The 24,061-nt window shown below is 44.3% G+C and overlaps 1 protein-coding gene across 1 annotated transcript in view; it reads left to right on the forward strand.

Annotated features, from left to right (window-relative positions):
• The window catches only part of EPHA6 (EPH receptor A6), a 709,227-nt gene that overhangs the window by 515,426 nt on the left and 169,740 nt on the right, over window positions 1–24,061 (forward strand). Inside the window, exon 10 of the mRNA XM_067546257.1 lies at window positions 15,421–15,606. Within this exon, the coding sequence (XP_067402358.1) occupies window positions 15,421–15,606 (186 nt within the window). The remainder of the gene's footprint in view (window positions 1–15,420; window positions 15,607–24,061) is intronic.

Genomic DNA, 24,061 nt, shown 5'->3' on the forward strand with positions numbered 1-24,061 from the left:
TGTATTTCATTATCCAGGAAAATGCTACCTTTCTGAACTTATTATTGAAGAGCCTGTGTTAAGATAAGAGACTTTCACCATGCCTTAAATGGGGCACAACTTGGATTAACTACTGCTGTCAAGAGTTTGCTAGATTTTCTATAAAGTAAAAAAGCCCCTGACAGTGAGAGGTACTCAGGTCTGTGGAAAAAACCTGGAAAACCTGGATGGTTTAGGCAATTCTCTCCAGAACAGTTCCATTAGTTGAGATTGAGTGGATTCTTTATTACAGGAAGGTATTTTTCTCCTCTCAGTACAGATGGAATGAGACCATACATCAAAACAAAAATAAATTTAAAGGATAGAATCTTGTAACACTTTTCTTTTTAACTCTACTTTTGAAGGCTATAAGACAGGGTTTAAGTGTGACTTTCACTATTCACCATGCACTGAGTGTTTACATTCTGTGCTTATCAAACTATTGGCCTTTCTATTAAGAGTTCAGGGTGTCAGTGCGGATGATTTTGGCTAACACAGGAATAGGAACCACAAAATCCAGAATTCTAACTTCAGCTCTTACACTGACTTTGTATGCACTTGCACCAGTCATTTAAACTTGTCTTCCCTATTGTGTAAAATATGGCTAATGATACCTCCTTACCTCACCAAGATGTTGTAGAGATTAATTAATATTCCTTCGAGTGAAGTGCTCTACTGTAGGTGTGGCAGCACCTTTGCATGTGGAGTTGGAGATCATCAATAGCAGTGCCCATCGGACCTCATATGCACACCTCCCCTGCCTCGTGCATTGTGTGGGAAGTATAAATAGCACTGTGCAGTCCCACCGCCTTCTGTTCCTTCTCTACCACGTGCGGTCTGGAACGGAACTCTTAGCAGAGCCCATTTCTTTCCCCTTCTCTTCAGATACTTTAATACTTACCTTTACCTTAAACAGGTAGTTGTCCATTTTTCCTTTCCTCTCCTTTTCCCCCCAAAAATATAATTTTTCCTATGTATCTCAACTTTCCAATTCTACAGTCTCACTATAAATTAGGTTTTCATTTTCCCCACTTGAGAAGCTATCCCCTCACCCTTGTGCCTGGCTCCCCCGGGTTTAAGAGGTGCTTAACTTGCAGGACTGCTTTCTCCTTAACCAACAGCCATGCACACTGTATTTGCTACCTGGGAGAAGGACACATTCCCCACAAGTGCTCCCTCTACCTTAACCTCAAACCAAGAGCAAGAAAGACAGGAGCATTAGGCTAAAACTTATCGCAATAGAAAAGTCCCTTCAATCAGCATCAGACCTAGGTTCAGTCCTCCCTGGAAAGACCCTCACAGTCAGCAAGATCATCCACAGACCACCTCACTTCATGCCTGACCGAGAGAAAGGTATCCTCCAATCAGGCCCAGGGTATTGAGAGCCTCCTAGCTTCTGATGTGCAAACCTCCAGAATACCATCCCCAGCTAGATCCATGGTGTCACTGGCTTCTGAAAAGGGTCATGGCTCTGCAAAAAGAACTGTTCTCTCAGTCTGACAGAAAATTTGAGGACACACTAGTACTGACTCCCAACCATCAGCACTACCCTTTATCTGTGGTGACCAAGTAAAGCCCTTTACCTCATCTGCAGCTCCCAGACCATTCCTGGCCCCAAAGAAACCACCAGCACCAATAAACTAATTGACTACGAAGACATCAGCATGGACAAAATCCTCGGCATTGGCTAAGATGATGGCACCAACATCCTCGTCACTGTCAGATATCAACACTGGCATCGGCACCAATCACACCAGTGGCTCCAAAGAAACCCTTGGTGCCACCTGCAGGCCATACTACAGCAGATACCTCGGCACTGTTGATGCCCTATGTGCTGCAAGATTTCAGAGACATTCTCAGACTTCATAATATCTCATACCCCAGAATCTCCACTCTTGATATGAATCTCACCACAAGTCTCACCATCTCCTGAGTCCAGCCACACTTCGTTCTTTCTTGAAGGGACTTCTCTTCCATTTCCTAGTGATGTAGAGGAGGAAGAATATGCTGAGTCCATCACGCCACCAACATTAGCCAGTTAGCACCTGTCTCACCTGCCTGCCCGTCAACGTCTCAGGTAACCCAATCCTGCCAGGGTCATCCTTGGATTCAGCCTCACATTTCCCTCCCAGCAAACTGCCCTATGTATAGAGCTTAGTTTGGCAACCCCCCACCACAGCAGATACAGTGCCCACTGTCCATTCCATTCTCATCCCTCTCCAGACTTCCACATGTACAACCTCCACAAACAACAGGAGGAAAAACAGAATGGTGATCAAGATCAGGAAGCATCTCCTACACTACACATTTCATCATCCTCGCCAGATGAGGCCATTATGCTACCACCTCCCTCAGCAGCCGATGACTTTTAAACTTCCAGGAGTTCTTCTGCAGGGTCGCTGATGACCTACATATACAACTAGAGAAGGTCAAAGAACACCAACACTAACTCATTGACATTTTTCACACCTCCTCTACATCAAAAAAATCACACTGCCCATCAATTGAGCACACATGGAACCAGCCAACCCCGTCTCTATTTCACCCATATGCAAACAAGTGGATAGAAATTATGTGCCAGCAAAAAATGCAGAGTTTTTGTTATCCCATCCTACTCCAAACTCCCTGATGGTGAATGCTCTGCACAAGAACCACCCATACCAACCCCGATCATCTCATTCTGACTGGGACTGGAAGCGATTTGACTTATTTGGAAGAAAATCCTATTCTTCTGCAACACTCCAGTTTAGGATCTCTAACTATAGGCCCTCATGGCTAAATACAATTACAAGAACTACTCTAAACTGGAGGAATTATGTCAGGATCTCCAAAAACAAAAAAAAGAATAATAATTACCTCTGATAGCTGAGGCCATCTCATAGCCCACTCAACGCTACAAGCCTCTCTGGATTCTGCTGATACAGCAGACAGATCCATTGCTACTGCTTTAGTTATGAGACACGCATCCTGGTTACACCTCTCAGGATTCCTAAGAGAAGCACAAACAACAGACAAAGATCTACTGTTCGAAGGGCAACTCAGAGAGAGGATATGGTCAGAGGGTGCAGTGGTCCAGTAGTACCTGGCCAGCTTAATGGCCCCTAGAGGCCATTACAAACCAGTGTAACTTCAAGACCTCCCGTGTCTGCTCTGATGTATCACAGGACTGAAATGATCCCCAGAAGTGTCTGGGATCTGAGCAGTCAAAAGTGGTCACCTTTGTTTACTTTACTCTAGTCCTACAATGAGGATTTGTTCTGGGCAGGAAACAGTTTTCCCATCCTGGGAAAATATTCAAAATTCTTCTCATCCTGCATAAGGATGAAAAGTTGAAATCTTGAAAATTTTCACAAGTCAAATCAAAAAAATTTCAGCATGGGTCAATCAAAATATTGCAATAATTGCTAAACACTTCATTTCACTTTCAACCTTTTTCTGTTTAATTTTTTCCCCCACTATAGTTAGTAAACTAATTCCTATACTAAAAGTCTTGTCAAACTGAGAAACTAAATGTTTTCATTTAGAAAATGTCAATATGGGAACTCTATGCAATTTTGATATTATGTACCTTTTTTGGGGGACATTTTTTCCCCAAACATTTTCTCAACTTGAGAAATTTATCAAAACTTTTTTCTATGAATAGTTTGCTTTCACAAATCAAGTTTTTTCAGTGAGAAAACATCTCATCAAAAATTCCAGACCAGCTCCACTGAGATTAAGTGAGATGGCCTCAAGGATTAAGGCAGTTGTTCCTCTTGACTTCTCAGCTTGCCTCCTTCTGTGCCCATGTCATTTCTCAGAACACTTGACATTTATAATGTTGAGTTACTTTCAAGTGTTAAGTGTGAAATCTGCATTACCATATTAGTCACACGGTCATCTGTTGCATTCATTTAAGGATATGAATGTTTGCTCAGGAGCAGTAATGTGAATATTGCTGGAAATGAGGCAAATGCTCTTTGTTAACCAACAGTTAAAGCCCCACCACCAAACACACACACACACACACACACTATGCACAACTGGGATTTCTTAAAATTATTGCCTCTGAGAATTTCAGAAATTTCCCTTCAGAAGTACAAAACTCAAAGAGCCCTATGCAGATATATGCAGGTACATTTCATATGCTAAGTAGGATTTGCATGGATGTATGTGACGGCTGAATTGGATACAAAATGCTTGAGGCTCTGGTACCAATTACATGTTTGGCCAGTCATCTCTATAAACATGATTTGGTCGAGTGATACAGTGTCAAGTACATGTAACCCAGGGATCATGCCCCCTGGGTTGCTAACAAACAACTGAATTTTGAGTATTCTTACTTCCATTCTCATCACTCCATATGGCAATGTTACTGAAAGCTTTCTAGGTATTAGCTTGAGATACAGGCTGAAGCTGGTTGGGAATTTTTCAGCAGAAATTTTTTCCAACGAAAAATGCCCTTTTCACAAAATTGAAATTTTCCATGGGAAAGTTTCAGTTTTGCTGAAAAGTCTGATTTTTTTTCTGTTGGGACAATTGAAATGGCTCCCCAGCTGCCTGGTTGGAAGGCACTTGTCAATTTCACTTTTCCGCTGCAGGCAAAAAGTAAAACAGAAAGGCAGCAAGTGAAATAGAAAAAAGCTTTCGAGAAGGGCTGCTGAGGCTGAGCTCCATGACTCTGACCCTCCCTGTCTCACCCCCAGTTCTGGGGCTGAAAAGGCAGAGAGCCCAGATGTGCAGCCTCCCCTCAACTCCAGCAGCCAGAGTGGCAAAAAACTGGAGAACTTGGCCTCCGTGCCGGCTCAGGGGCTGGAGAGGGTGAGTACCTGAGATCTGTGTCTGCAGCTCCTAGACCTGAGGGGGAGATGCAAGCCTAAGCACCCCAGCACCCAGGCTGGAAGATTCTTGTCAATTTCACATTCTGCTCCAGACAAAGTGAAACTGACAAGAGCCTTACAGGCAGGCAGGGAGAACTGAAGTGGAATTTTTCATCAAATCCCTTCCCACCAAAAAAAAAAAAAACAAACAAAAAAAACCCTGCAGTTTTCACTTTGTCACTTTTTTAAAAATGGGATTTTCATTTTTCCAGACAGCTCTAATACGGGGGAAATGAAGCCAAGTAATCAATTAGAACAAATAGAGAATGAGGCAAGAATTAGTTGTGACAACTATAGGTAAGCATCATTATAAAATGCTTCAGATGGTCCTAATGATCACTCTGCTGGATTTAAATGCATCACTCCCAAAGAAAAAAGACTCTAGGGATAAATTAGGCAGGTATCGCATGCTCTATATTCATTAAAAACTTCCATGATAAATATTCCTGTAGTAAGCTCAAAACTTTTAGTTAATTATAATAGCAAATGCAAAGCAGCTACTATTTAAACAAGATTTTAGCTGGAGACTTTGTTTACCACAGGAATGAATGCAGTAGTTAAAGTAATACCTGTTAAAGTCCTGAGTTCCACCTGCTGGATGCTTACAATTCTGCAGTGTTTGGATACCACCCCTGGATTCCAAATGCTCTTGGGCTTGCTGAGTCTGGGAAGAGTCTAAGCACTGTCTCTGGGTCTCCAGGCATGCTCTTAGGGTGGAGGTCCTCTGTCTAGACCCGCTATCTGAGATATGAGGTTCTACAGTCCAACTGCCTAATTCTTGAAACTAATGCCAGCTCTTCTAAGCCCTCCTCCCAGTAGCTCTTACGTATGCCCGGAGTTCTAAAGCTGTGGACCCTTTCGATTACTGTTTTCCCCTTTAGGGCTTAATGACAGTTAAAGAAACTAACCCAGACACCTTGCCAGAGGATTTTCTAAACCAATCACACTCCATTCACAGACAGACATAAGAGATGTAGAGATGTATGGAAAAACAAAACCTGCACACAAATCCCTGCCTCAATTTTCTCACCCCTCCTAAGAGTCCTTTGGATCTTGATCAATGACCTTCCAGGATCCTTCCCCTCTGCATTCTCCTCCTGCACAGCCTCATGTTCTGATTCTGCTATCCAACCCAACCTTGGGGGAGAGAATCTTTTTATAAAATTTAAGTCCCCTACCTGTCAGATGACTCCCCCGAAGTGGAGTCATGTCCAGGGTCAGATGATTCATTGCTTCATTACAAGAAATGGTTCCTCTGGGCAGCAGCCAGATATTTGTCTTAGTATGCTTCCATTTCAGTGGAAGACCCTCCAAGTTAATGCTTCTTGAGTGTTCTCCAATGTTAACCCTCTGCTAGCACCTTCTGGAATCACATATGGAAGTTAAAAGGCAAAAGTGAAGGTACAATGCAGTTTACAGTCAAAATAGTATTCACAAAATAAAATGGGGTTTGTAGTTTGATACAGACATGTTCATAAGTGTTAGATTATAACAGCAAAGGTAAAAGTGTCGCTTTTAAGGCAATGTATTTAGCTCAAGAAATTTTGTTTATCACAGGAATGAATGTAGTAATCACAGCAGTACCCCATAAATATACTACTGAAAATTTAAAAGTCTCAATCTCTTGGATGGTGAAGATTGGTGAATGGAGAGATAAGGTGCTTAAAGCATGGAAAATTCTCAGTTAAAAGAAGAAAAGAAAATGAGTCATACTGGGAAATCTCACATTTATTCTCTCAGCACCAACAACTAAATGATTGTAAACTGATTGATGCAGTCCACTAATAGGTGCGATTTAGAGGGTGAAATTAATTATTCTTCTTGGCTACTAGCACAGGTTTGCACTGCATTCCTTGTATTTTTCCCCTGTGATAAAGTTTTATTACTGTGTAACTTAATATTACATACTCTTGGCTTCAAACCTTTTAAAAGCTCTCACTGTATTAAATAGTTTATGGTGTCACCTGCTTGTTGCTTTCAGTCAAGCGTCACACTGAGCACTTATGTGTTTGTATATTTCTTTACCACCTCTCACCAATTTGATCCATCTTCTCACTGTTCTGTAGTGCCTTCAGGTGACTGGAGTGTGACTCTGCTTCATGTTGAATTCTCTGCACTTTCCTAGGTGTTAAAAATTCTTGGTCTGTCTTCCCTCCTAGTGACACTTCTTGCTATATCATCCATTTCCTCTCCTTCCACAGTTTAAGTTCTGAATTCTCAAGCATGTTAAGGCTCCTTCATAGCACTCTGTCAGTGTATAGTACCTTAAAGTGTGTGTATGCTGCCAGAGGAATGTAAAGAGGTCTTAGAGTAATTGAGATTCAGAGCTAGAGGCACATGTAGTGGTGGCTCAACAGGCTGCTGGCCAGAGAAGACAGTGCTGAAAAGCTGGGGAGCATGCACAGCACATTCCTCTTTTTCTTATATGCCTAGGCTGTCAGAAAACAGCCCCTACACCTGTGTGTGAAAGGACTCCTTCCTCCCAGTATCATTTGCAATGCTAGCCACACCATGGAAGATGGAAAGGAGGTGGAGCCATGATGCTGCTCCTTTCTGCACTCTACCAATAAAGGCTGGATACAGATAATGGGAAGTACTCTCCAGCATCCTAAGGATGGATGCAACAGACACCCTCCCGCTGCATTCAGGAGCGTTCCAGGAGACATTCTGCTTCTCTTAAGCTTGGGGCTTCCCAGTAAGCTGATCTTTATCTTATTGTTTTTGTTGTTAATAAATCCAACCTCAGGAAAAGCGCTGAATGTTGGACTTCTCGTAGAGAGTGGACTATGTTAGTGAAAGGCATTTACTCTGACCCAGCTCATGTATTCCTATTATATTCTGATCTGCCATCTGTTCTCCCACACACATCTCCATTTAAATACCTTATGAATCGGACCATATCAATAGGTTTTTCCACATTTGGTGGTAACATTTCACAGTTCCAGCAGCAGCAGCAGCATTTGTTCCTATGTATTGACCCAATATGGTAACCCAGTGGTAATCATTTGGCTATTCCTATTTTACTTTCAACAAAACATAACGTCTTTTTTGACAAGTTGAAAGAGAGCTGTGTGGTTTGCACAGAGCAAGTTTCTGGACTGCTCAATTAACTTTTCCATCTACTGTACAATAGGGAAAGTCAGTTTTATGTCTCTAAAACAAAGATCATTTACACATAATTAAAGCTGAACAGATAGTGAACTCTGCAGTTCTCTCTAGTTATCAGCAGCTTTTCCCCTGAGCAAAAAAAAGAGGTCAACTTCACTGACTTCTGTCTCTTAGCTTCTATTTATTATACACACACACACACAAAGTTACTGCTTCAGGGTCAACATTTGTCTTGTTTAGCTAAAGTCTTCCAACTTGAGCAATCAGACTTAGATCCAAAAAAAGCACGATTCTATTCCTGTTGGAGAATATTTTTCCTTTTGTTTTTACACATTTAAAATTCTCTTTCTCTAAATAAAAGTCTAAAAAGTTGGTCTCTATCCATGACAAGTCTTAACATCACAAAAATAATTACAGTGGGAATCCATAATGGCTCTCTTGTGGAAGAGGCCAAGGATTGAATGGCCATGGACACTGAAATCTACTTTCATCTGCAGAGGTGATGCATCCAGACTGATGTAAAGACATTGGTCAGAGGAGAGAAGCTTGTAAAGTTGTTTCCCATCTTTATAAGTTCTGTGGATAGTATGTCATCTGACATCTTTCATAAGTACTTAATTCATTTAAAAATACTTAAAGATCAGGAGCTGCTGTCCATAAAGCACGAATGAATTTTGTTATTCTGAGTGTTTTAGTTTCCAGCTCTAGAAGTAAATACAGACAAATGCCAGACAAAGCAAATGGAAAATTTGGTGTATTGGCGCTATGGCTTGCTAAAATACATCTGATCCAGATGAACTTGTGTTATATACATATTTGCTCTAGTTGTGCAGTTTGGAAGAGAAGGATTCAGATTTATCATCTGAACAGGAGCTGTTGGTGTATGCGAAGGGATGAGTGGAATGACTTGCAAGCTCTTTACAAAGATAATCTCATTTATTGTAACTAAACTGGATGTGAAAACATCTTGATAATATCAAGTTTCATGCAAAGAAATTCCTGCCTGGTCTTAATATGGTGCAGGGAGTCAGCTTAGTGAGAGCTAGTAAATATTATTTCTCTGGTATTTAGGGCTAGGTTGTGGTTCCCCAGGTGGGAGAGGAGGAGTTGCATATGCAAGGAAACTACCCCGCCCATTTCATGATCCAGTGAGATCAAATCACAGTAGTAATCTCTCTCTATTGAGCCCTTGCTCTTTTTGGGGAACATATCATCCAGAAAGGAGAGGAGGTGATGCCATCCGTCCATCCTTCCTCACTGACCCATGGAACAGAGACAATGCACCAGGAAAGAAGGGGTGCATTCTGTGATATCCTAATGAACAGTGCATACTCTGTACCTCTATGTGCACCAAAGAGCCCTGGGAGATCTTGTTCCTCCTGAGACACTGTCTACTGAAAACAATAGATAATACACACGAGCAGATGCTTCAGGGTCTTCATCCAGTCCTGTATTGGACAGACATGGGCTGATGCATCTGCAAAACCTGGGTGGTATCCCTAGAGGAACAAACCTCTGGAACATCTGCTTCAGAAATTCTGACTGCTGTCCCTATTCTACTTCAGAAATTGCAACATGACCTAGTGAAGCTCTTCTTAGGCTGCAGCTGAGGGCTATTGCTGCTGTTTATGGTGTTCCATCATTCATTACAGGATTACTTCCTTTTTGTCCCCCTATCATACCTCTTTTGCAGAGGGGTTTAAAAAAATTACTAACAACTCATGACACTATATGTGAGCAGATGCCGTTATCAATGTGCTCTACAACAAAGTCTATATATTGTGTAGAGTCTAACCTATTTCCTTCCTGGAGTTTGGCTTTCTTAGCAATAAGATAATGAAATTCAGCTCAAGCCTTCTCCCCAAGCTTGGCAGCTCTTAAAGTTGCTACCTCAGGACTCTTCAAACTACACTCTAGATTTTCACTCTCAGAAGAGCCCCTCTATTCTCCTTTCTGAGTTGCCTGCTTCACTGAGTCAGGAGAAGCCACTTAAATCTTTCCTAGTGAAATTAACACATGCTAATAGGCAAACACTGCCAGGCTTTTTAAGTACTGTACTGTAGGGAACAATCCAATATTGTCAAGACAATGGATGATATAACCTATGTGGTCTAATGCTGTGACCCAAATTGGGCTCAACAATGATGTTGTGCAACACTGCAAACTTCATATATGAGGGCAGAATCTTGATCCTAAAGTTCTATCATCATTTCCAGTACCAGCTGGTTTCAGGAGGAGGACTTGGAGGATTCTCTTTAATTTCAGGCTGTTTCACTTTGAAGATAAGTTCTAGTGTAATTTAATACTTCTGGATGCCTCACAGAATAAAGGAGAGCTCCTCCATCCCTCCTTCAAAACAAAGAGGCTGGGGAAAAAGAGATTCTGGAAGTTTAAAGCTTCTACTACCTTTCTTATGGCAATAGTCAGGTGAGTTGAGCTTTAGGCAGAGCATCATTCAGAAATGAAAACAATCAAAATATATAGCAAAACTTATAGCCTTTTGTACAGTATTATGGAACAGAATTCTTATCCATTGATGCCTGTCTTGTACACACAGACTGAATTCTTATCTTTGGTTTTCAAAACTTATGCAAAAATAAAACCAATTGTATTTTTTTGGTTGTGGTAAAACCTACTGAACTTGAACTTCACTGGCTAGTTGTTAAAATATCTAATCAGAAATATTCAGGGATTTTGTTCACGTTCTGTTAAATGTACTGCTGTGTGTTCACTGCTGTTGCTGTATGGAAGACAAATTATTTTTAATCCCTCCCACTCTTCCTGGATTCCACTAGTTTACATTGCCTTTCTTAGGAGTGGGAGTGACAGTGAATATTAAAATGAAGATTGCACAAGTATTTCCATTCTAACACCTTAATATCAGTCAGTTATAATTTGCTAAACCTTTTATCTTTCAGGTTGAAAGTTTCCATGCTTTGTGTCTACCTGAATAATTTCTTTTCTTTTCTTTTATTTAAAGCATGAACAAAAATAATTCAGGCAATATTGCCTGGAGAATGAAAAAATACTTCTCTTAGTTAAATATACATCTCTCTGCATGTGCTACTTTCTTTAAAACTGTACCAAAATGGCTGAGGTAAGAAATTTTAATTTTGACACGGAAGTATAGCCCTTAATGAGGAAAAGATGGTTTTGTGAATATTGATTTTGATTTACTGAATTATGACCCCTTGAAACTTGCCCTCCAAGTATCCGCAGTACATTTGGTATGGGTCTAAAAGCACCTTTCAGTAACTCTGTCACAGGATGCAGTACTCACCACTGGACTGGCACCTCCTCCTGGTTATCTGGGGATTAGCTTGAGGCCGACCCCCTCCTTCCACAGTTTGCACACTATCACTCTGCCTCTGCTGCCCACCTGCAGCCCCTCTCGCAGCCTCATGAACTGCAGCGTCCTCTTCATGGCTCAGCCCTCCAGCTGTGTCACTGTCCGTGTTCCTCTCTTCCAGGGGAGGTTTAGCTCCTCAATAGTCCTTGGAATAGCCTCTTGTTCTCTGCCTTGGTGCCGCTCACCTAGTGCCAGTAGGGGAACACCCTCTTTTTCAGGTTCCAGCCCAGGGACCCTCAGCTCAGCAGTCTGGGCCTTCCCTTTCTGGCCTCACTGCTCTATCCATGGGCTTCTTCCTGCCATAGGTTCCCCTTTTCTTCCTGGGCCTACCACTTCCCAAAAGCCTCCTCCTTCTTCCCAGGGAATGACTACCATCTACAGTCTCCCCTCATCCTTTCTTTCTTCTGGGAATGTCTACCTTTTCCCAGCAGCTCTTTCTTTTTTCAGTTCTTGGGTTTTATAGGCCTCACCTATTCCTTTCCAGCTGGGCCTCCTTATTCAGCTGCCTAATGAGTTAATTGGCCCATCTGGCCTGCATTCAACCCTGCTGGGTGAGTGTGGGGAAGTCACCTTATCGCAAACCCTCAGAGCAAAGGATGGCTGTGACTGACCTACACACACAGCTTCTTTTGAGTATGTCTACACTGCAAAAAAAGTGTGTTCTTAACTCTGATTAGACAACTTGTGTTAATATTTCACTGAAGCCACAGCAACTCAGCTTTTAATTTAATTTAGCAGCTCAATTTAAAGCCTATGGAAAGCTTGTGTTTGAACTTGAGCTGCTAACCTAAGGTAAAAACCCGGATGCTGTGTCTTCACTGGTATTTTAACTCAAATTAGCTAACTCAAGTTAAAATCACATCTTTTTTACAGTGTAGTCATACCCTTAGTTAATTAGTAAATGTTCACAGAAAATAAGCTCTTCTCCTCAGGAGCCCTTACCTGATTCAGTGAATAGCAGGTAAGATGAGCAATGAGGTATTTCCTGTTTTGCATCTTGACCCTCATACATCACAACATTAGGTAGGTGCTTAAATTCCATTTAAATCAATAGGATTTATGCATGTCATTAGGTGCTTTGCTGAATAGGGGCTAGGTAGACTTAATCATATTCTTAAGTGCTTTGCTGAACAGGTGTCCTTAAAGGTTCATTGAATACATTGAGAGCAAATGAAGGCTGTACTTTACCTACACCATTAGCTAACTTAGTTAATTAGTAAATGCGCACAGAATTAGTGTAATCCAAAGAGAATAGAAAAATCTTACAAGATGCTACATGTTATTTTAGAAATTGTATGTGATCCTGTAACTAAGGACTTCATTGTAATGTATATGTGCCGTGGAGCAGAGTTTAAGATAGTTGTGCAAACTTAACTTTGTAATTTCCTGATTAGTGAATGCTTAATCATGCAACCCTGACATTGTTATGGCATAGCTTCTAATGACGTGTATTATCTGTTTATTTTATTTATTGTATTGTGTCCAGCACTCAAAGACTTTGACACAGGATGTCCCTCAAAATATATATATTTCGTCATAATGTTAATTCAGATCTATCCTTTAGTAGTGTTAGTTCCTCATGTCATGCCCCAAAGCATAATAGTCATCCTGATATGGAGGCCCAGATAAACCGGTGGAGATCAATCACATTATGGAAGTCATATTCTTTGTCTATAAGAGTGAACACGAAAGTATCCTATACTTATGGGTCAATATAGATAGAAATTTAGCAGGACTATATTTCTTATGAAATAGTGCTGGATGCACCATGCTTCCTAGACTCTGGTGGAAGTCATGAATTTCATTAGCATATCTCACCATCCCATCCATTATTTCTCAATAGATCTATGACAGTTCAACACTAGGGGATGTATATGTTTCTGAAATAACAATGTGCTCTTATTCTATATGGTCATAGTAAACTCTCATGAACTAGCTTAAGATGGCAACGTATATATTTTTTTCCAAATAGCTTTTAACATAAAAGCAAAAAACTTTGAGTGCCTTTAAAAGTTAAATAGTATAAACTATGCAGAGATCGGATCATAGAAATTTAGGGCTGAAAGGGATTTTAAGAGGTTATCTAGTCTCCTTGGCTGCAGATTAAGCCCATTACTTCTTGTCCTACCTCCAGTGGACACGGTGAACATGTGATCCCCATCCTCTTCATAATAGCCCTTAACATATATGAAGACTATTATCAGGTCCCCCCTTAGTCTTCTTTTCTCAAAACTAAACATGCCCAGTTTTTATAACCTTTTCTCATAGGTCAGGTTTTCTAAGCCTTTTATCATTTTTGCTACTTTCCTCTGAACTCCCTCCAGTTTGTCCACAACTTTCCTAAAATGTGATGCTCAGAATTGGACACAGTACTCCAACTGAGGCCTCACCAGTACCAAGTAGAGCTTGACCTCTCGTGTCTTACATATGACGCTCCTGTTAATACTGCCCGAATGATAATAGCCTTTTTTGCAACTGCATCACACTGTTGACTTAGCCCTGGTCTACACTGACCTGGTGATTCAGCGGCCGTCGATGGGAGTTACGCAAGCAACGCAGAGTAGCTTGCATAACTCCCGTTGACTGCTGTGCTTCCCTTCTGCACGGTGTCTTCACTGCACTGCGCCGACGGGAACCGAGTTCCCGTTGACGCAGCACTATGCCACTTGAGGGGGTGGTTTACCAGCATCAACTTCTGGATCGATTGAGCAGGTCTTCACTGACCACTCAATCGATCCAGATAGGTCGATCTGACGGCAGCGACTTTGCCGCCATCAGTATAGACATACCCTTATATTTAATTTGTGATCCATTATAACCCCCAGATCCTTTTCAGTAATACTACTGCCTAGTCAGTTATTCCCTATTTTGTAGTTGTGCATTTGATTTTTCTTTCCTAAGTATAGTGTTTTGTACTTATTCAGACCAATTCTCTAATCTGTCAAAGTCATTTTTAATTTTAATCCTCTCCTCCAAAGTTGCTTGCAACCCCTGCCAACTTGGTGTCATCTCCACATTTTATATGTATACTCTCCACTCTATTATCCAAGCCATTAATAAAAATATTGTCTAGTTCCAGTACCAGGACAAACCCCTGTGGGACCCCACTAGATACACTCTCCCAGTTTGACAGCACACCATTGATAACCACTCTTTGATTATGATTTTTCAACCAGTTGAGCACCCACCTTGTAGTAATTTCATCTAGATCACATTTCCCTAGTGTGCTTATGGGACAGTATCAAAAACCTTGCTAAAATCAAGATATATCACTTCTACTGGTTACCCCTATCCACTTGGCCTGTAATCCGGTCAAAGAAAGAAATTAGGTTGGTTTGGCATGATTTGTTTTTGACAAATCCATGTTGGCTATTTCTTGTAATCCTATTATCCTCCAAATGGTTACAAATTGATTGTTTAATAATTTGTTTCAGTATCTTTCAAGATATCAAAGTTAAACTGACCAGTCTATAATTTTGTCAGTCCTCTTTGTTCCTGTTTTTAAAGAAAGGTATTATGTTTGCCCTTCGCCAGCCTTCTGGGACCTTACCCATCCTCTAATTTCTCAAAGTTGCCAATGGTTCCGAGATTGCTTCAGCTACCTTAAGTACCTATGATGAATTTCATCAGGCCCTGACAATTTGAATACATCTAACTTATCAAAATATTCTTGAACCTGTTCTTTTCTTATTTTGGCTTGCATTTCTTCCTTTGTGTTGTTAATATTAATTGTGTTGAGTATCTGGTCACCATTAACCTTTTTAGTGAAGACTGAAACAAAATAGGCATTAAATACCTCAACCTTCTAGATGTCATCAGATATTAAGTCTCCTTTCCCACTAAGTAGAGGTCCTATGATTTCCTTTGTCTTTCTCTTACTTCTAATGTATTTATAGAACTTATTCTTATTGTCTTTTATGTCCATTGCGAGGTGTAACTCATTTTGTGCCTTAGCTTTTCTTATTTTGTCTCTACATTCATAGACTCCTATATTCTAAGGCCAGATAGAACTATTATGATCATAGTATGACCTCTAGAAAATGTGAATTGTCTGTTAACAAAATTATTTGCTCTTGTTCATTTAAGGTGAATTTGGAGAAGTATGCAGTGGACGTCTGAAGACACCAGGAAAAAGGGAGATTCCTGTTGCCATTAAAACTTTGAAAGGTGGCTATGTGGACAGGCAGAGAAGAGATTTCCTGAGAGAGGCTAGTATCATGGGACAGTTTGACCACCCAAATATTATTCGCCTTGAAGGAGTTGTTACAAAAAGTAAGTTATTAGACTATTTTATTTCTTCCTTGTTGTGCCCCTGGTTTGGTATCAAAATTAAGGGCATCTTTCATGATCAAAATAAATGGGATTGCAATCTACAATAATGACCCAAACCAGTGGTGTATGAAAGTTACTATAAGGTTTGGGCCAGTATTTTAGAATGGTGTATCATATGTGTTTCTAATAAGGGATGCTACATCTTTGTAAAATCCTCCTTATTCAAATAATACCTTTAGAGGTTCATATAAAATAAGATTGCAGTGTATTCTCATGGAAAATGGAATACAAGACAGGAATCTAGAATCCCAGATATTGTGACCATGAAAGCAAATTACCTTGCAGAGGTAGGAAAGTGGTAGCTATAGTCTTCTTTTTCCATAGCCACCCACTTTATATCATTTTATAGTGTTTCACTGATAGTAGAATCTGAATGAACTAATTTCCTATCTACAAGAAAGTAAAAGTTTAAACCCTCTGTTAAAAATTGCTGTACACTTGCAAGTCTTCAGAAAAACTTCATGAAGAAAAACAAGTACATCTCATTCCTATTTTTAATTTAGAATAATCTATGCAACTTCTTCCTCTTTATTTATATTCTAGCTCACAAGAAGCAAAAAACAAAAAGAAATTTACCACTCTAGCAAAACTCTGATAATCTTAAATACACATTTTTAGTTAGGTTAAGAAACTTTCAAAAGCACTAAAATGCATAGTGACTATATAAGTCTGAGATGAAAGTCTTGTTAACATGCATGACATTTATTTAAAGCAAACTTTTTGTAACAATGAATTCCATGCCTCCAGACGCATGATATTCTCATAATGAAATCCCTGCTATAACCAACCCGTGATGTTTGCTGATTTGCAATGCTTCCTTATGTTTATTTTTCTTTTAAAGTGGATTTAGACCTCATGAAAGGTAATGCACTGACAGCATAAAAGTGTGAAATCCTCTTGTCTACACAGTAGATACAACATAGGCAGGGCAAGCTTTTCTGTTATGACCCCCTTCAAAGTGTGTAAAGCTAGACTAGGGAGACATGACATGCTAGAAGTAAGATGGCAGGCTGGTTTTCTCTGGTTAAGGCACTAAACTGGAATTGCAACAGACTCACTGTGTGACCTTGGAAAAGTCAATCTCTCTGTGCCTTGGCTCCAGATTTGTTCAGTGGGGATCATAATGCTTCCCTACCTTGCAAGGGCATTGCAACTGTAAATTCATTAATGTTTATGAGGTGCTCAGATACCACAGTGATGAGGACCATGTGCTGTAAACTTCCAGATCAATATAGTTTAATCTCCATTATTGTTCAGTCATTGATCACTCTGCTGATACTTCCAGCAAGGTTGCCAGTTAATGCCAGGTAAGATACCATTGAGAGGGAAAGGGGTGGTTGTGTGTGATTTGGAAATCTGTATGATCTTAATTGAAAGCCATCCAATAGCAGTAATAACTTTTAGTCTTTCCCAACCGGGGCTGTTTATGAACTAGTATCATAGAAATGAATTGGCTACGTATCTCATTATTCATTAGTTGAGTAATTAGCAAGTGTTTTTTCCTAGCACTATGCTGGCAAATTTGGGTCTTAGATCACCTTAAATCAATAAGGTAATCAGCAATTGTTGTGCTTTCCCCTAAAAACTCCAGATACCTGCTGTTTTGATGGTGTTAAGCTGCCTTTTTCACTCTGAGCATGCTCAGCTGAGCTTGTGTATCATTAGCCAAACTGGCAGGCTTTCACAGATGGGTGTTGGAGATGAAGAAGCTGCTTGCTTCATAGCACTCAGATGTTGCCAAAGCCAGGTGTCACAATTGAGGGCAACTGTACTTGTATTTCCCCTCAGTGGCCCAGCAAGGACACTCACTCTCAAGCTTCCAGCCCCCCAGCCATTGCCTTTTTTGGGTGGAGATCCATGTTCCTCTCCCTTCTGACTGGGGATTCCCAGGTTGCACAAGTTGCACAGTTTCCTACCTTCACTGTGTTATTCCCAACAGATATGTTGCCCGGCACACCCGCTTGCTTTCTCTTCAGAGACAGTTAACAGTTTGACTATCGATGGTCATTGATACCACACAGCTCTTTTTGTGCAATCCTATTTTATTATTAGGACAAAAGCATTGCAGAGAAAATATATTAAAACAGTAAAAGAACCCACGTGCACGCTAATAAGCTTACCAGAGAACACCCGCGCGCCTCCCCCTCCCTCCCACCCCATCTTAACATGGGCTCTGTCAGGAGCAATGCTACAACACCCTATCCACAGGGTTTCCTTTATGGTCACAAGTTCATCACAGCTTCACCTCAAAACAAGCACTCAGTCTTATGGGGCCTTAGTAGGCCTAGTCCTTCCAACCCCAACCTAAAGATTGGGGTGTCCTCCTTGGACCAGCTTCCTGTCTGTTTGCTGGATCAGGAAGAAGGCCCTGAGCCAGTTTAAAATCAGACTACTTATCCAAAAATCCTTTCTTTGTCTGTTGGCCCCTGGAGAATCCAGTTTGAACGAGTATATGTATATATCTCCACGAGAGTGATTTCAAAGGGCTGATAACAGAGGAAGCATCTTAGCACCCCCATTCTACTAGAGAAGGTACATACAATACCACAATAACACATCCATAATTGCATTTTTAATATAGTGACTCCCCAAAGGTACTGACCTTAATTCAATAAGCTTTAATTTAATTCAATAAGGTTTGTCCAGGATATTACAGGATATTGTCAGTCTGTCACACCAGGGTCTAAACTTCATGGGAACAGGACCCATTTGACATTTAAATCATGTTGTATTCTATATTACATAAACCCAGGAAAATCCCCCTCCCATGCAAGCTCTGTGACCAAAACTATGAAGGTTAGGTCCCCTTCCTCCACTCCCAGGAGCTCTAACTATTCAAATTCATTTTATAGCTATTGCCTCCTGTTTGAAAGGACTGGCTGAATCTTTTTGAAGAACTGATGCCCTTTATATAACATGATATGTAGTATCACTCTCCAGAAAGGTTCAAAATTATCCATCCAGCAAGGGAGGATGGAAGAAGATGACAACTAGAGCCCTGCAAATCTGCAGATATCCGCTTTATATCCACAGACCATTTTTAAGAACATAAGTATGGCCATACTGGGTCAGACCAATGGTCCACCTAGCCCAGTATCCTGTCTTCTGACAGTGGCCAATGCCAAGTGCTTCAGAGGGAATAAGCAGAACAGATAATCATCAAGTGATCCATCCCCTGTTGCCCATTCCCAGCTTCTGGCAAACAGAGATTAGGGATACTTCAGTGCACCATTTTGCAGATTGCGGCTGGATGAGGATCCAATTTTTATATCTAAAGCCCTGCAAATCTGCAGATATCCATGGATCAGTTTTGCAGATTCTGCTTCGAGTGATTGCTCATATCCATTCCAATATAGGTGAGTGCACACCACCGTGCACAGATTCCCGGAACTTTTTTCTTCTTAGCAGATCCCATAGGGTCATCTTAGGCGCCCCCTGGAGTACTGCGCTCATGCCGCAGTAAATGAGGCACCACCAACCCTACGGGACCTCAGTTCCTTCTTTCCACCCATGATGGTTACTGGAACGTCTCTTGCCTCTCGCAAGTAGCATTCTCCTTATAGACTTGTTATTGTTGTTTGAGTAGTTTAGTGTTAAGATAGTGTTAAGTAAAGTGTTTAGATTAGTTAGCATTAGAATAGAAGCCCTTAGGGGCTTAGGGCCGGGCCATGCCCAGCTTTCCTGGTTTTAAGTCTTGCACCGCTTGCGGCAAGCCCTTTCCAGTGAGTGACCCTCACAATCGCTGCCTCAAGTGCCTGGGAGAGCAGCATCGGAGGGAGAAATGCAAGATACGCAAAGCCTTCAAGCCAAGGACTCAGAAGGAGCGGGACATTAGGCTGAAGGCTATTCTGACGGAGGCGGCATTCCAACCGGCTTCCAAGCCGCCGCGTTCCACCTCAGCACCGATCATCTCCTCGGTGCAGAGTGCCCTGCTGGCACCGGGGTCGACCCAACGACCATCCCCAGTGCCGAAGAAGAAGAATCATCAGCGCACAGGGCGTTCACACTCCCCCGCACCACTCGCGCGGGTGGGGTCGAGTGTGGAGGTGCACCAGCCGCAGCCCATTGAGCTTGCTCCGGAGCCTGCATCTCCGCGCAGGGAGCCTCCCCCAATTCTTGGGGGTGGCGGAGCGCCCCAACAGGTGCCGTCGACACCGGAGGCTTACCAGGCGGCACGGGCCCTGATGGCCGTGGACTCGCCTCCGCCCCCCCCTCAGCCGAGGGAGAGAGGGCTGGTGTCCTGGGGAAAACCCACACTGGGTCACCCCAGAGGCTGGTCGAGACCCCTGGCTGGGGAAATGTCTCCCACCTCATGGTCACCAAGGGTAGAGCGCGGAGGATCACCTCATGGCTCCAAGTCAGGCTCGTCGAGCTCATCCTCCCCGCGGTGCTGAGGACGGACCCCGGTAGTGGAGGCAGCGTGCTCAATGTGATGGCGTTCCAGAACTGCCTTGTGCAGTGGAGAGAGCCACCGCTCCCGCACCCTGGCACTGAGCCCCTCACCAGCACAGCACCGGACCCGGTCTCCGGCGCGGAGCCCGGCATCGCAAGACCCAGCCACTACAGCGCGTCAAAGATCCTGGTCTTCGGACTCCATCTTGACACCGAGGGACTGCAGGCAGCACCACTCCCGGTTCCCAAGGTGCAAGCGGCACCACAAGTCGGCGGTACCAAGACGTCGGGCATCATCCAGTTCGTTGGGGAGTGCGTCTTCCCGTCGGCACCGCTTGCCGCAGCACCAACGCTCACCCACCTCGTCGGGGTCATGTAGAGGCCAGTCCCCGACTAGGAGCTCGAAAAGCCGGAGACAGGACCATCAGCACCACTCCAGTGGCTTGGGGTCCCAGAGAGGCAAAGACACCCGAGACCACCAAGATGCAAGATCCCTGGCAGTGGCCTTATTGGGGACCATGGAGGGCGCAGATGGGGCAAGGAGCCGGTGCCCCCCATGCCTGACAAAGAGGGTAAGGGCTATTCCTCTGAGGAGGAATCGGACCCAGAGGAAGGACTCTCTACGGGGCCCCGTCAACGGTCCTCCTCCTCCTCTCCAGATGAGGCAACCTCCAGAGACCACAGGGCGCCTCTGCCGGACTTCAGGGTGCACCAAGAGCTCCTGAAGAGGGTGGCCTCAAACCTAAACCTGGAGATTAAGAAGTTGTTAGAGGAGGAGGATCCCTCTTTGGTGTTGTTGGGTCAGAAGGACCATCAAGGGTGGCCCTGCCCATACACAACAGGGTTCTTAAGCTGGCCAAGGCTCTGTGGCAAACCCCTGCCTCGATCGCCCCCACGTCTAAGGGTGTTGAAAAAAAGTATTACGTATCGGCAGAAGGGTTTGAGTACCTCTTCACCCACCTGGCCCCGGGAACCCTGGTTGTGGATGCCGCAAACCAGAGGGACAGGCAAGAGTCCCAGGGGGCTGCTCCCAAAAACAAAGATAATAAAAAACTTGATTTGTTTGGGAGGAAGGTATACTCCACGGGGGCCCTGTAGTTCCGCATAGCAAATCACCAGGCCCTCCTTGGACGATACAGCTTTAATCTCTGGGGCTCCATGCGGCGGTTCACAGAGAGGTTGCCCCCCGACCAGGCGGCGGACTTTGCCATGGTCCTGGAGGAGGGTATCACTGTGGCATGGGCAGCGCTGCAGACCACCAGTGATGCAGTGGACACCGCAAGCAGTGCCATGGCTTCTGCAATAGCGATGAGACGGTGTTCATGGCTGCAGTCATCAAGGCTGTCCCAGGAGGTGCAGCAATCCATACAGGACCTGCCCTTTGATGGGGCGGGCCTGTTCTCGGGTAAGTGACGAGAAGCTGCATGCCCTCAAGGACTCCTGAGCCACGCTGCGTTCCTTGGGCCTCTACACGCCCCAGGCCTCGAGGCGTCAGTCTCGGCTGCAGCCACAGCGTCAGCCACAACAACAGCCTAGGCCATTGCGTAGATCCTTTCAGCCTGGCAGGGGCAGGGAAAGGAACAGGGGGTTCGGACGACGTAATCGTTCCAACTCGTCCACAACCTCCCAGCACAGACCCCCCAAGGGGCCCAATAAAAAGAAGCAATTTTGATGGTGTGCCCAAGGGTAGCACCACTACCTCTCTCCCGGATCTGTCCCACACATTCCAAAACAGGCTGAGACCATTCTACGCCGAATGGCAGAATATCACCTCGGACCATTGGGTCCTCAGAGTAGTTCTCTGGGGATATGCCCTTCAATTTACGGTCTTCCCCCCAAACATCCCCCCCTACCCTGTCCCTCTTCAGGGGCCCCTCTCACAAGCAACTCCTTTTGCAGGAGGTGGACACCCTCCTCGATCTGGGGGCGGTGGAAGCGGTTCCCCCGCATGAAATGGGGAGGGGATTTTACTTCAGATATTTCCTCATCCCCAAGGCAAAAGGGGACCTGAGGCCCATATTAGATCTACGCCAACTAAACAAATTTATCAAGCGTCTCAGGTTCCACATGGTCTACCTAGCCTCCATTATTCCTACTCTGCATCCAGGAGATTGGTATGCTGCCCTCGATTTAAAGGATGCATATTTCCATGTTTCCATCCTTCCCAGCCACAGGTGCTTCCTCCAGTTCATAGTAGCTGGGTCCCACTACCAATTTACGGCCCTGCCCTTTGGCCTCTCGTCCGCCCCCAGGTTATTCACCAAGTGTATGGCAGTAGTGACAGCCCACTTGAGGTGCAGAGGGGTGCAAATTTTCCAGTACCTGGACGACTGGCTGATCCGGGGCAAGTCCAGGTCCCACGTTCAGAACAGCGTATCCCACACCTGTGCGACATGCACCAAACCGGGGCTGCTCATAAACGAGCAGAAGTCAACTCTCACCCTGGTGCAATGCATAGAGTTCATTGAGGCCACCCTGGATGCTGCCCAGGCCAGAGCCTTCCTCCTGCAGCCTCAGTTTGAGGCTATGGCTGCGATTATCGCCCAGCTACACAGGTGCCCCACGACAACAGCCAGGCACTGCCTGCAGCTGTTAGGACACATGGCAGCCTGCACATATGTGATGAGACTGGCTTTCCTCAAACTCAGGCCTCTCCAGGCATGGTTGGCCTCAGCGTATGCACCGAGCAGACACCCCTTGAACAGGGTAGTCACGGTTCCCCCATTGGTCCTAGCCTCACTGAACTGGTGGAGGACTCCCAGGGCGGTGTTGAAAGGAGTTCCCTTCAGGGATGTGGCCCCATCAGTCACCCTGATCTCCGACGCCTTGGACTTGGGATGGGGAGCCCACATCAGTGCCGACCTGAGCACCCAGGGATGATGGTCGGAGGAGGAGAAGAACCTCCATGTCAATGTAAGAGAGCTCAGGGCAGTCTGGTTGGCCTGCAAGGTGTTCCTCAGATTCCTGAGGGGCAGGATGGTTCAGGTCCTGACGGACAATACTGCAGCCATGTTTTACATCAACAGGCAGGGGGGAGTGCGCTCCTCGGCCCTCTGCCAGGAGGCCATTCGACTGTGGGACTTTGCAGTGAGGCACAACTTTCACTTATCTGCCTCTCACCTCCCGGGGCTCAGGAACCACAAGGCGGATCACCTCAGCAGGTCGTTTCTACCCCACCACGACTGGTCACTGCACCCGGAGGTGGTGACTTTTATTTTCCGCAAGTGGGGTGTTCCCCAACTGGACCTATTCACGTCATCCTGGAAAAGGAAGTGCCCGAGGTTCTGCTCGCTCCAGGGTCGCAAGTCGGGCTCCATCTCCGACGTGTTCCTCATCGAGTGGAAGGGGACCCTCATGTATGCATTTTCCCCCATTCCGCTCCTGCCCAGAGTCCTCTTGAAAATCAAGAGGGACAGATCAGACATAATACTCATTGCCCCAGCCTGGCCGAGATAGCACTGGTACAGTATCCTGCTGGACCTGTCGATTGCCCCTCCAGTGGAGCTCCTGAAACAACACGACCTGCTCTCCCAGGACCAAGGTCGTCTGCTCCACCTGAACCTGGACTCTCTACACCTGGCGGTCTGGAGGCCATGTGGCTGACGGAAGGGGAGAGAGCCTGCTCGGCACAAGTCCAACAAATTCTGCTGGGCAGCAGAAAACCTTCAACACAGGTTGTGTACCAGGCCAAGTGGAGAAGGTTTACCTGCTGGGTGGAGTCCCGGGGCATCCTGCCGAGCTGCTCGCCTAACCAGGTGATCCTGGAGTATCTACTCCAGCTGAAGCTCCAGGGTTTGGCGCTAGCCTCCCTCAAGGTTCACCTGGCAGCTGTCTCGGCTTTCCATCAGCCGCTAGAGGGGAGATCCCTGTTCTCCCACCCTATGTCAGTCAGGTTCCTCAAGGGGGTGGAGAGGTTTTACCCTCAGGTCCGTGACCCGGTGCTTCCCTGGGATCTAAACCTGGTCCTCTCCAGACTAACGGGGCCCCCCTTCGAGCCCATGAC

This window comes from Emydura macquarii, unplaced genomic scaffold, assembly GCF_026122565.2.
Source record: "Emydura macquarii macquarii isolate MOO-44397 ecotype Brisbane River unplaced genomic scaffold, CSIRO-AGI_Emac_v2 contig_1119, whole genome shotgun sequence".
Classification (NCBI taxonomy): Eukaryota; Metazoa; Chordata; order Testudines; family Chelidae; genus Emydura; species Emydura macquarii.